The 13984-nt window shown below is 46.2% G+C and overlaps 1 protein-coding gene across 1 annotated transcript; it reads left to right on the top strand.

Moving 5' to 3' along the window:
• The first annotated feature begins 10961 nt into the window (after window positions 1-10961).
• Window positions 10962-11936, top strand: LOC144274030 (olfactory receptor 10A7-like). Its single transcript, XM_077832737.1, has one exon. It carries the CDS (start codon window positions 10962-10964, stop codon window positions 11934-11936), a length of 975 nt encoding a protein of 324 aa, XP_077688863.1.
• The last annotated feature ends 2048 nt before the right edge of the window (window positions 11937-13984 follow it).

Raw genomic sequence — 13984 nt, 5'->3', positions numbered from 1 at the left:
AGCCCTAGGCATAACTAACAGTGTGAACCAAAGCCTGTGAACTAGAGTTGGCCTGGCCTTGGCAAAATAACACACTAGGTATTGGCTAATCAAGTAAGCACATTCCTGACTGGAGAGGATGGTACAAGAACACCCAGAGTTCTCAAGTAACCATGTGAACACATTCCTAAGAGATGATACAAGAACACACTGACCCCTTGTAAGATAAGGATGTTTTGTTCGAACTAGCAGGGAAAAGGATAAGGGTGGTGGCTAACATCTGGAGTGTCAGTTAACATGTGTGTGTATTCTCTCCGTATACCAGTCCTGCAGACAGCTGGCTCAGCAGACCTCAATAGTACTGCCCAGAAAGACCACAGACTCTCTTCACCGGTGAAGGCGTTCAGCCAGGTTTATTGTCAACGAAACAAAGTACTAGTGACCCATAGATTCTACAGGTTCACTAACATATATGCCCATTGCAATGGACCAGCTCAGTCAGTGGTGGGACTTTCCACTGCTCCCTAAGCCAGAAAAAGGATTAAGGTGAAGTACCCAACATTATAGACTGAGACAAAACTTACGTACCATCTCATGTTTTTCATGACATCTGCTTGTTACCTCCCCTTGTATCTTGCTTCAGGTGTCTTGGGCAAAACATCCCTATCTATCCCTTTTATCAAACCCTCTTATCTTGGGTTAGGTCAGGATGTACCTGTGCTGATCTTCTGGAGTATGTTCACACATATTTGCAGTATCTGTTGCTTCTTAGGCGTGCCTGTGTTTTTAGCAACACTATACCTTTGCTAAGGTCATGTATCAGACAATAAACTTATAAGGATCTGCTTAATAGATGGCCTGACTTTGCTGACTATGATTCAGGCCTCAGGTCATACACTTGGCCCAGTGCTCCAGACTCAATCTCTCCCCTACATTAAACAATTTAAAAATACTGAAACTTTCATTGTGGTGTGTCATCAAATAAAATGGAAAAATAATAAATATATTTTTCTATAAAAATTTCAAAAACAGCCCAGCTTTCTACAAACAAAAATTGCATTAAAAACTTCTGTTGCTCTGTCAAAAGGGGAGAGGATATTAGAAGTTCTCAGTATGTCATCACTTTCTCACATGCTGTTTCAACTGGCCAGATACAGAGGAGACACACCATTCCCCTCTCCTTGACTCTCACCAAACTGCTACTCCTATAAAACACAAGGCTTCTCTCTTTGACCTGTTGCATTGCAAAGTTTCTCTCTATCAGAGAGTGTTACCGTGATAGGAAATTCATGCAAAAATAAAATTAGTTAACACAAGGCTGCATTTTCATGGAGGTTGTGCATAAAAATCTTGCTTTGTGCCATTAAAAACACATTTTCAGAGAAAGTTGCAACCTGCAGTGGACCTCAGTAGGGTTCAGCTGGTGACACAGGTTCTGGGGAATGACTAGAGACGTTTTTCCTTCAGGGTGTATTTAGATAGAGACAAACTTGTGTAGAGACTCAAATCTCTTGCACCTCAAACTGTAACTATAGTCATGAGTTGAAAAAAATGAATTTCGGCCCAAGGGGGTGCTGTCCATGATCCCAAGCCTGCTGCATGAGGATGAAGAACACTAGACATAACCCCTTCCTCTTCTTTCCTGTCATCAGGCCACACAGCAGGTAGGTGGCAGAGCTAGATAACAAATCCATTTTTCTAGTGCCTGAGCCACCAGACCTTCCTGCCTCAGCCTGGGAAGGAAAGAGATAAGGGCAGCTATGTTGTCTAAATTCTGCAGCAGGCTGCATAGGGATACTGTTGAGAACTTAGCATGTACACTGTACTGAAGGATTGATATGTGAGGGGATATGACAAAGGAGCAGCTACATTGCATAATGGTGCCTGGATGTCAGCAGAAGCTTTGGGGTGGAAAAAGGTCAGCTGTACTATATACAGCCCTCTACATGGCTGCAGAAAATAAGGGATAAGAAAGGGGGCAGCTATAGGGCTAGATTCTCAGTCCTAGTAAATTCATAGCCCTATTTACTTTAATGGGACTACACCAATTTGCATCAGCTGGGGATTTGGCCCATTGATGCCAATGGAGCTACATCAATTTACATCAGATGAGCATGTTGTCCATTGGTTCCAGTGGAGCTACATTGGTTTACACCAGCTGGAGAATTGGGCCCATTGATGCCGATGGAGTTACGTCAATGTAAATCAGCTGGCAATCTGGTCCACTGCCATCGCACCGAAAGGTAAACTAGTGCTTCATCACCATGTGAAAGATTTCTTCCCCTCCCCCCCCCCCCACATCTCCCAGAGACTCATTAAGCTGTTTCATTAAATGCAATTACATTCGGGGAAAAACAAGTCAGGTGGCACCAGACATTGTTAAAAACAAAGCTTTGGAGACCCAAAAGCTTAATGGCAAAGTGTTGAAGTGAGACTGTATTAAAAAAAAATTGGTACTTGGAAGCCAGGCAGTGCGGGGGGCTGCTGCACTGGCTGGTGCCATGGTGCAGGTGACGGAGGTGTTCCCCCAGCTCTCCTCCTGCTGGTGGTGTCTGGGGCCCCAGGGTGCGGCTGCTGCTCAGTTCCCCGCCACCCTTCGACTGTTGCATTCTGTAACAGCCACCAGGGTGGGGGGACTCAGCTCTGGGACCAGCAGAGACCTTGAGGAGCAATGAACATGGGTGGGGGGGGAGGGAAAGGGCCCCGAAGTGGGTCAGTCCAGGCTGCTGTGGGGAGCCCCGGACCCTTCACCTGCCCTGGATGGCGTGCCTCGGTGGGCAGGGACATGGACTGGGGGCTGCTTTGGGGCCCCCCGCCTGGCCTTACTCCTGAACCACCACCACCTTCAGAGCTCAGCACCTGGCCAGCAGCCACTGCTCTCTCCACTCTGCCTTCAGAGCTGGGTGGCTGGAGAGCAGCGGTGGCGGGAGGCTAAGGCAAATAGCTCCCGCAGTCTTCCCCACTAGTACTGCCCCTGGCCCAGGGGCCCCGGGCACCAACAGAAGCAGGAGACGGGGGAGAGCCCTGGCAGCCTGCGCCATGGCACCAGCCAGCGCGCCAGCCACCCCACAGTGCCCAGTTCTGGCTAGGGGGCAGGGTCTGGGGGGAGGAAGAGGCAGAACTGGCTCTTACTTGAGGAGGAGCACAGGGTGGGGCCACAGAGAGGGGGCAGGGCCTCATGACGAGGGGGGCATAGCCCCACCCTCCCAATTTTCTGTTTAGCCCACCTCAGGCCCCCACCGGGAAGAGGTTGGCACAGCCCCGGGCTTATCTATATCTGATCACTTCCCCTACTCTGCTGAGAGAGACCTGAACAGGCAGGGCAGGGTGCTCCTTAGTCACTGTCAGACAGCCCCTCCCAGAGTGCCTCTCCATCGCCATCACTGCCGTATTCCCACACTCACATTTCTGCTCCCTTTCCACCCAGTGGTCAGTTCAGATCATCGCCTCTTTGCAGGTGTAATTCCAGTGTCAGACACTAGGTTTACTGCATGGGCAATTTCACCTCCCCTGGGTGTGTGCAGGCTCTGATTCCTGAGACAGCCCTGCCTCTCCCTAAGGTACTTACCTGCCCGCCATCTGTGTAGTATGTGGGTGACCCACAGTCTTTAATGTATTTCTCTTCACAATAGCCCCAGGGGGTGGGGAACATCTGTTATCTCCATTATACAGCAGGGGAACTGAGGCCCAGAGATCGCCTTGGTCAAACAGGCAGTCTTTGGAGCCGGGATTGGAACACAGGGCTCCCAATGGCTGGAATAATTCCCTAACCACTACACCATCCATCTGCTCTTCCCCCTGCATTCCTTCCAGCTTCCTACTAGTCCCCACAACTCCTCCCTTCAATGTAGCCCCTCACTAATTAATTTTTGTCTTTCTATTTAGCCAGTCTCTGATAACACATCCTCTCAGCTACAGTAACGTTCAGAAAGCCTGTGCCAAATCTGTATGGATAGATGTACTATTGTCTGCAAGTACTAGAGCTCATACCCCTCCAGGACCTGGGATAGAACCCAGGAGTCCTGACTCCCAACATTCCTATGATGTCTAGCAAATAGTTGTGTAACCCATTGACAAAATGTGTCTCCTCCCTTTCTAGTGGTTTACATCTCTTAACCTTCAGACCTGTGCATGTGTGAGAAGGGACCGAAAGGGGGAACATCTCTGTGTTGTTTGTCATATTTCCTCACTGTGTGAATCAAATTGCCAGAGTGGCATATTTGGCTCAGATACAAAGTAGGTTTCATAGTTAAAATGTTTCCACCAGCTTTTATTTGTGCTTTCCTGGGTCCACCCCCCACCCTCACCGTGACTGGGGTTCTCAAAAGAGCCTAAAGGAGTTAGGCATCCAGATTCAATTTACTTTTCATGGTGGTTAAGTGCCTAATTCCTTGAGGCTGATTTGAAAATCCTGGTTGAAATGTCTAATTTGCAAACTCTGGACCAAGTAGACAATATTTCACAGAAATCTTACTGTCCAATTACTATGCTCACCACTTTGAGAGCCCAGCCCATCATACTTGACCAACGTGGACAACCCTTACTGGGGCATATTGTCACACGGAAGGGCATGGGACTGCTCACATAAGAAAGGATTATTCATCTGCTTTGGGATAGTAGGATCAGGCCCTTGCTAGGTACAGCAGGACCTCTCAGTCATGCAACTCAATCATCCCGCAGGGAGGAGAGAACTCCTTTGAGCTAAGCAGGCTGATTGCATCAGGACTGAGTTTTGTGCTCTGTGTTGCAAACAGCAGGAACTCCCCAGAGTCAGCTGATGGGAAAACTCCCCTCAGAAGTGGAGTCAGGGAAGACACAACCTTCTCCTGAAAAGGATAAAAATATGAAACTGAAGGTAGGACAAGAAGGAATTGGTTCTAGTTGCATCAAGGCAGATTTAGGTTAGATATTAGGAAAAGCCTTCTAACTCTAAGGGTAGTTAAGCAATGGAACAGGTTACCAAGAGGTTGTGGAATCCTCATTTTCAGAGGTTTTTAAGAACAGGTTAGGGATGATCTAGGTTTACTTTGTCCTGCTTCAGCATCGGGGACTGGACTAGATGACCGCTTCAGGTCCCTTCCAGCCCTACATTTCTATGAGGAGGCAACCACACCCCATCAACAGAGGTAAGAGAACATGGTCCAAGTGAGATCTCGGCACCTGCTCATTCCATCAGAGGGACCCAGATCTCTTTCGTGAGAGAACCGAATTTCTGGGGAGAAATGAGAGAGAAGAACCTGAATCCTGGTCACCAAATCCTGAGAGATCCAAGCTAGACTGGAGGCTGAATATCCTGTGGTTGAAGGGGAGTGTTATCCCTCATCCTGCTGCTGCCACACACTAAGATAGAGCCTGCCATGCAGTGCTGTCAAAGGACTGTGCAATCAGTGGTGATTCAGTCTCGCCTTCCCACAGAGATGCCCGTCAGTGTTAATATTGCCATGTAACCGATGGGGGGACTGAGGCAGAGAGAGGGGGAATATCTTCCTATTGCTCACCATCATTGGCAGAGATTGGAACAAAATTATAGAATCTAGAGACAAGAAAGGAAAACTCCATCCCCTCCTACCCATCTCTCTGCCAGGAATGGCCCCAATAGTACATTTAGTAGTGTCTGCTCCACTTTACTTTTAAATAACTCAATCAATGAGGAGAATAGGGATTTCCAGACTGGACCAGATCCCAGGTCCATTTATCCCAGTCTCCTGTTTCTGACAGTGGCAGCTCCAGAGGCTGCAGAGGAATGTGTAATAATGTTGCAGTAACACTTGTGGAATGATCTGCCCCCAAAATCAGATCTCATCCTGATCTCTAATAGTTAGAGATGGGCTTAAACCCTTAACTCCAAGGTGTAAGATGCCTTAGAATCATAGAATCATAGAATATCAGGGTTGGAAGGGACCCCTGAAGGTCATCTAGTCCAACCCCCTGCTTGAAGCAGGACCAATTCCCAGTTAAATCATCCCAGCCAGGGCTTTGTCAAGCCTGACCTTAAAAACTTCCAAGGAAGGAGATTCCACCACCTCCCTAGGCAACGCATTCCAGTGTTTCACCACCCTCTTAGTGAAAAAGTTTTTCCTAATATCCAATCTAAACCTCCCCCACTGCAACTTGAGACCATTACTCCTCGTTCTGTCATCTGCTACCATTGAGAACAGTCTAGAGCCATCCTCTTTGGAACCCCCTTTCAGGTAGTTGAAAGCAGCTATCAAATCCCCCCTCATTCTTCTCTTCTGCAGGCTAAACAATCCCAGCTCCCTCAGCCTCTCCTCATAAGTCATGTGTTCTAGACCCCTAATCATTTTTGTTGCCCTTCGCTGGACTCTCTCCAATTTATCCACATCCTTCTTGTAGTGTGGGGCCCAAAACTGGACACAGTACTCCAGATGAGGCCTCACCAATGTCGAATAGAGGGGGACGATCACGTCCCTCGATCTGCTCGCTATGCCCCTACGTATACATCCCAAAATGCCATTGGCCTTCTTGGCAACAAGGGCACACTGCTGACTCATATCCAGCTTCTCGTCCACTGTCACCCCTAGGTCCTTTTCTGCAGAACTGCTGCCTAGCCATTCGGTCCCTAGTCCGTAGCGGTGCATTGGATTCTTCCGTCCTAAGTGCAGGACCCTGCACTTATCCTTATTGAACCTCATCAGATTTCTTTTGGCCCAATCCTCCAATTTGTCTAGGTCCTTCTGTATCCTATCCCTCCCCTCCAGCGTATCTACCACTCCTCCCAGTTTAGTATCGTCCGCAAATTTGCTGAGAATGCAATCCACACCATCCTCCAGATCATTTATGAAGATATTGAACAAAACCGGCCCCAGGACCGACCCCTGGGGCACTCCACTTGACACCGGCTGCCAACTAGACATGGAGCCATTGATCACTACCCGTTGAGCCCGACAATCTAGCCAGCTTTCTACCCACCCTATAGTGCATTCATCCAGCCCATACTTCCTTAACTTGCTGACAAGAATACTGTGGGAGACCGTGTCAAAAGCTTTGCTAAAGTCAAGAAACAATACATCCACTGCTTTCCCTTCATCCGCAGAACCAGTAATCTCATCATAAAAGGTGATTAGATTAGTCAGGCATGACCTTCCCTTGGTGAATCCATGCTGGTTGTTCCTGATCACTTTCCTCTCATGCAAGTACTTCAAGATTGATTCTTTGAGGACCTGCTCCATGATTTTTCCAGGGACTGAGGTGAGGCTGACTGGCCTGTAGTTCCCAGGATCCTCCTTCTTCCCTTTTTTAAAGATTGGCACTACATTAGCCTTTTTCCAGTCATCCGGGACTTCCCCGGTTCGCCACGAGTTTTCAAAGATAATGGCCAATGGCTCTGCAATCACAGCCGCCAATTCCTTTACCGCTCTCGGATGCAACTCATCCGGCCCCATGGATTTGTGCACGTCCAGCTTTTCTAAATAGTCCCTAACACCTCTTTCTCCACAGAGGGCTGTCCATCTACTCCCCATGTTGTGATGTCCAGCGCAGCAGTCTGGGAGCTGAACTTGTTTGAAGACAGTGAAGACAGAGGCAAAAAAAGCATTGAGTACATTAGCTTTTTCCACATCCTCTGTCACTAGGTTGCCTCCCTCATTCAGTAAGGGGCCCACACTTTCCTTGGCTTTCTTCTTGTTGCCAACATACCTGAAGAAACCCTTCTTGTTACTCTTGACATCTCTCGCTAGCTGCAGCTCCAGGTGCGATTTGGCCCTCCTGATTTCATTCCTACATGCCCGAGCAATATTTTTATACTCTTCCCTGGTCATATGTCCAACCTTCCACTTCTTGTAAGCTTCTTTTTTATGTTTAAGATCCGCTAGGATTTCACCGTTAAGCCAAGCCGGTCGCCTGCCATATTTACTATTCTTTCGACTCATCGGGATGGTTTGTCCCTGTAACCTCAACAGGGATTCCTTGAAATACAGCCAGCTCTCCTGGACTCCTTTCCCCTTCAAGTTAGTCCCCCAGGGGATCCTGGCCATCCGTTCCCTGAGGGAGTCGAAGTCTGCTTTCCTGAAGTCCAGGGTCCGTATCCTGCTGCTTACCTTTCTTCCCTGCGTCAGGATCCTGAACTCAACCAACTCATGGTCACTGCCTCCCAGATTCCCATCCACTTTTGCTTCCCCCACTAATTCTACCCAGTTTGTGAGCAGCAGGTCAAGAAAAGCGCCCCCCCTAGTTGGCTCCTCTAGCACTTGCACCAGGAAATTGTCCCCTACGCTTTCCAAAAACTTCCTGGATTGTCTATGCACCGCAGTATTGCTTTCCCAGCAGATATCAGGAAAATTAAAGTCACCCATGAGAATCAGGGCATGCGATCTAGTAGCTTCCGTGAGCTGCCGGAAGAAAGCCTCATCCACCTCATCCCCCTGGTCCGGTGGTCTATAGCAGACTCCCACCACTACATCACTCTTGTTGCACACACTTCTAAACTTAATCCAGAGACACTCAGGTTTTTCTATAGTTTCGTACCGGAGCTCTGAGCAGTCATACTGCTCCCTTACATACAGTGCTACTCCCCCACCTTTTCTGCCCTGCCTGTCCTTCCTGAACAGTTTATAACCATCCATGACAGTACTCCAGTCATGTGAGTTATCCCACCAAGTCTCTGTGATTCCAATCACATCATAGTTCCTTGACATCACCAGGACCTCCAGTTCTCCCTGCTTGTTTCCAAGGCTTTGTGCATTCGTATATAAGCACTTGAGATAACCTGTTGATCGCCCCTCATTCCCAGTATGAGGCAGGAGCCCTCCCCTCACAGACATTTCTGCCTGTGCTTCCTCCCGGTATCCCTCTTTCCCACTTACCTCAGGGCTTTGGTCTCCTTCCCCCGGTGAACCTAGTTTAAAGCCCTCCTCACTAGGTTAGCCAGCCTGCTGGCAAAGATGCTCTTCCCTCTCTTCGTAAGATGGAGCCTTCCAGAACTGTTGTTAAACTCTGGATAGAATCATAGAAATATAGGGCTGCAAGGGACCTTGAGAGGTCATATAGTCCATCCCCCAGTGCTGAGTCAGGACCAACTATACTGAGACCATCCCTGGGAGGTGTTTGTCCAACCTGTTCTAAAAACTTCCAGTGACGGGGATTCCACAGCTTACCTTGGTAACTTGTTCCAATGTTGAACTATCCTTATAAATAGGTTCCCCTCAAATATCTAACCTAAATTTCTCTTGCTGCAGAGTAAGATCTGACTTCTTATCCTACCTTCAGTGGATGTGGAGGACAATTGATTACCATCCTCTTTATAACAGCCCTTTACATAATTGAAGACGATCAGATCCCCTGTCAGTCTTTTTTTAATTTTTTTTCCATATAAAAGTAAAGTTCCTTTTTGAATCTTGTTATGTTCTTGGCCCAAACAACTTCCTGTGGCAATGAGTTCCACTGTCTAATTACTGGCTTCCAAGCAAGGCAGTTTCACAGCCTGATACTTCTCACTGTCAGGATATATTGCCTAATATTCACCCTAAATTTTCCCTTATTTATTACCTCCCTTTACTTTGAGATTTGCTTTGTTAATCATTTATCAGCTAATTCCTGTTTACATTTTCCAATATTTTTAGGCTGTTTTCTCTCTCCCTGCTTACTTGCTATTAGAACTGGTTGAAAAATGGAAAATCAGTTTCATGAAAAATGTTGTTATTTGAAAGTTATTTCCATTTATCAGGAAGAAGTTTACATTTTTTCAAACTTTTGATGATTTTTTTTAAAAAAATGAATACATTACATTTAAACTTTTTGTTTTTTTTTTCCTCTTTCTTTTTCCTGCTTACCACTTGGTGCAATAAAATGAATAGTTTTCAGAGTAGCAGCCATGTTAGTCTTTATTTGCAAAAAGAAAAGGAGTACTTGTGGCACCTTAGACTAACAAATTTATTTGAGCATAAGGTTTCCTCAGATAAATTTGTTGGTCTCTAAGGTGCCACAAGTACTCCCTTTCTTTTTTAAAATGAATACTGACATTTTCCCCCATCTTCCCCTGCTTTTATTCTTTTTTTTCTTTTTGCCATGCAATTTATTTAAAAAGAAATCCTCAATTTTTAAAAAATTACCAAATGGAAAAGTATCAGACTTTCATTTTTCCTTTTAACTCTCAGTAACTTTTCCAAAGTTGTGGAAGTGCAGAGTGGGAAATGGAGATAGAAAGGAATTGTGAACAAAAAATAAAATACCTCAGACATGATGGATGGCATATTTTCTTAATCATGTGAGTTTATATCTCTTGTAAATGTACAGCTTTGCTAGTGTAGATGACTATGGGGATTTTGATCATTCACTTTTCATAATGTCGCTAAGCAGTTTGAATCAACAATATCCCTTGGTAGAGAAATCCAAAAGTTAATATGTGATGATCACAAAGCAGCATAAAAACTGATCTGCATGGTACAACATAAATGAAATCAAACAATGACCACCTAAAAAGGCTTAGGAGGTGAAGACTTGGACTGGCTCAACTACATTCATGGAGTGTTGGGTTCTGTCGGGGACAATGGAAGCTTCTGAAGTCCAAACCAAGCTGATTCACAGCCAGCAAAATTGTGGGGTGTTTTACCAGCCAAAATGAGGAGGTCTGAATTCAGGGAATCCAGTGCCTACACCTTCATTTGCCAGACTCCTCCTGGTGATCTGGTTTCCTCACTGCACACCACTAGTGTCAGCTTTTTGGAGCAGAATCAAGGGAGCATGGCTTAGTCTCTCGTTAGTCAGATCAATTCGGGTCTTTACACAAACCTGAGCTTGCCTTAGCAACATGTTTGTGTGTCAATTTTTCTCACTCGCTCTCAGATGTCATCAGCCTCTATTGTCTCACTCCCAGCCCATCAGCCTGTATGCTCAGCTCAGTATTTGGGCGAGTGACCTGAAGGAGAAGGAGCATTTGAACATTAATGTATTTAAATTGACAATGTGATACTGACATTTAACAAATGCCATTCTCGTTTTAGTGTAGCGTTTGGTTCCTTTCCCCCATGGCAGACAAGGAACAGGGAAATCAAACCTCCCTCACAGAATTCATCCTCCTGGGATTTGGGAATAACCCCAGACTGCAGATCCTTCTCTTTCTGCTGATCCTTGTGATTTACATTGTGACCATGGCTGGGAACATCCTCATTGTTGTGCTAGTTGTGACTGATCGGCACCTTCACACCCCTATGTACTTCTTCCTGGGGAACTTGTCCTGCCTGGAGACCTGCTACACCTCCGCCCTCCTGCCCAGGATGCTGGCCAGTCTCCTGACTGGGGACAGAACCATTTCTGTTGGTGGCTGCATCACACAATGTTACTTTGTTGGCTTCTTTGCAGCCACCGAGTGTTATCTCCTAGCAGTGATGTCTTATGATCGGTACCTAGCGATATGCAAACCGCTGCATTATGCAACTCTTATGAATGGCAGTTTCTGCCTCCAGCTAGCAGCTGGGTCTTGGATAAATGGATTTCTAGCTATTATCATAATAGTTTCTCTTATGTTACAATTAACTTTCTGTGGTCCCAATGAAATCAATCATTTCTTCTGTGAATCTACACAAATAATAAATCTCTACTGCAATGACATCTACCAGGTGGAGCTTGTAATCACCACTATGGCTGCTTTATTTACCCTGCCCCCATTTGCTTTAACTGGGACATCCTATGTTTGTATCATCTCCACCGTCCTGCAGATCCCTTCCACCACTGGGAGGCGAAAGGCCTTTTCTACCTGCTCCTCTCACCTCATCATGGTGACAATTTTCTATGGAACTCTGATCATTGTGTATCTGCTACCAAAAAGCAACACACTCAGAGACCTCAACGAAGTGTTCTCTGTCTTCTACGCAGTTCTGACTCCTATGGCCAATCCCTTCATATACAGCCTGAGAAACAAAGAGGTGAAAGAGGCTTTGAGAAAAATTGTCAGTAAATGTGTAGATTTTATAAGAATTCAGAAATGCTACTGTATTTTTTGAAAGACAAAAGAATGATGAGAGCAGCTGATTTACACTTTAATGCTCAGATATTGTGTAGCCCTTACTTCATTCTCGGTCTTTGGTAGGGTGAACTTGTAATGCTTGAGGATGTGCAAAGATTTGAAAGAGCCAGGATCTTTGTGTTCAAATAAAATTGAACTTTATTTTACTTGTTGAATGGGGGTAGATAATATTTTTTTGGTGAATTCCATAGACTAAAACAAAGTAAGAATGTAAAATAATGACTTAAGGCTGGATCCACAAAGGGACTTAGGCGTTGCAAAGCCTAACTTCTAGTGTCTTGCTAGCCAATGAAATCCACACCCAGGCTTGTGGAATTAGGGCACATGTCTACATTGAAATTAAAAGGTCCACGGCAAGGCTGTTGCTGGCCCAGATCAGCTGACTTGCGCTCGTGGGCCTTGGGCCACAGGGCTAAAAATGGCAGTGTAAACATTTGGGCTTGGGCTGGAGCCCGGGCTCTGAACCCTGTGATGTGGGTGGGTCTCAGAGCCCAGTCTGCAGTCAAATCCCAGACATCTACACAGCTATATTTAGCTCCTCAACCCAAGCCCTGTGAGCTCAAGTCAAATATCCCAGGCTCTGAGACTTGGGGCCATGGGATTTTTATTGCAGTGTAGATGAACTAATACAGTTTAAGGCCAAAAAGAATGGCCAGATCTTGTAGTCCAAGTCCCTGTACAGCACAGGCCACCGACACTCCTCTACCCCAGCACCCGCACGCTAAACCCAACAACCAAAAGGAGACCAAAGTATCACAGCCCTCAGGAGATGAGACTATGATGTGCCACAGGCAGAGAACAGGAGGGACCAAGGGGCACCAGTGCCTGAAGCCCCCACAATGGCAGGGAGGAGATTAAGTGAGACACACCCAGATAATCCTGGCAAGTAACCCGCACCCCCCACGCTGCAAAAGAAAGTGACTCCCCCACAAGGTCACTGACAGTCTCACCAGGGGGAAATTCTTCCCAATCCCACATGTGGTGATCACTTAGACCCTGGTCATGTGAGCAAGAATCAGCCAGCTCAGCACCTGAGAGAGAGAGAATGCTTGGTGCCCCCTCAGAACCCTGGACATCTCTGCCAATTTCCCATCTCCAGCCATGGCCATCCCTCATGCTTCAGAGGAAGAAGACAAAAAAATACATCAGGGTACAAAAAAAATCCCTTCCTCACCCCTGCAGGTGGCCAGCTGAAATTCTGAAACATGAACTTTAAGGAACATAAGACACAAACCAGAAGTTAACCTTGGGGCTGATGATTCCTGCCCCCCACCATCACAAGCACTTCTATTCCTGCCCCTGCATGTTGAGCTTTAGACTCTCCTAGTGGCACATGAGGTAACCCTTTCCCCGCACTGCTGTCTGGCAGAGCAAGATGTTTGACTCCATCATAAGCTGTCTCATAATGGCAGCATCCTTTTTGATCTGGCCTAGGAATAGTGTCATTGACTGCTCAGGTCTCCTTTTCACTTTTGTTCTGATTATATTATATAGCAGCCCAAACTTGTCAGCTTTTATATAATATAATTAATAGTTAAAACAGTAAAGTCAAAACAAAACATTTCAATAATTCCCCCTCAAAAATGTCAAGTAAATCGATACATTCCCACAAAACACTTCAGTTGCATTGAATCAGGATTTATAAATGGAGAGCTGTTCCACCGGAGAAATTTCAACCAGGTCTAATGATGATGATTGTCTGCACTACCCCTTACTATTGGCTGTGCCTTAACGACGCCATCCAGTGCTATCGTCGGAAGGCAGAACTGTCCATCACCTGAAAATCTTTCCATAGGGACAACAAAGAAGAGGAAAGGGGGAAGCCCTCTTAGGAAACTCAGAAGGATCTGTATGTGTGTTTGGGTGGGAGTATGTAGTTCAGAGGATCCATTTTTGCTTTTCTCTCTCTGCTACAGCAACTCTGCTGCAAGTTTTTACAGATCCAATAGTTCAGAGAGTCATAGGTTTTCAGACAACAAGGGCCCATTTTGATCATCCAGTCTGACCTCCTGCACAACTAGACTT

Source organism: Eretmochelys imbricata, chromosome 14 (genome assembly GCF_965152235.1).
Source record: "Eretmochelys imbricata isolate rEreImb1 chromosome 14, rEreImb1.hap1, whole genome shotgun sequence".
NCBI lineage: Eukaryota > Metazoa > Chordata > Testudines > Cheloniidae > Eretmochelys > Eretmochelys imbricata.
This window is presented reverse-complemented; position numbering and strand designations above follow the sequence as displayed.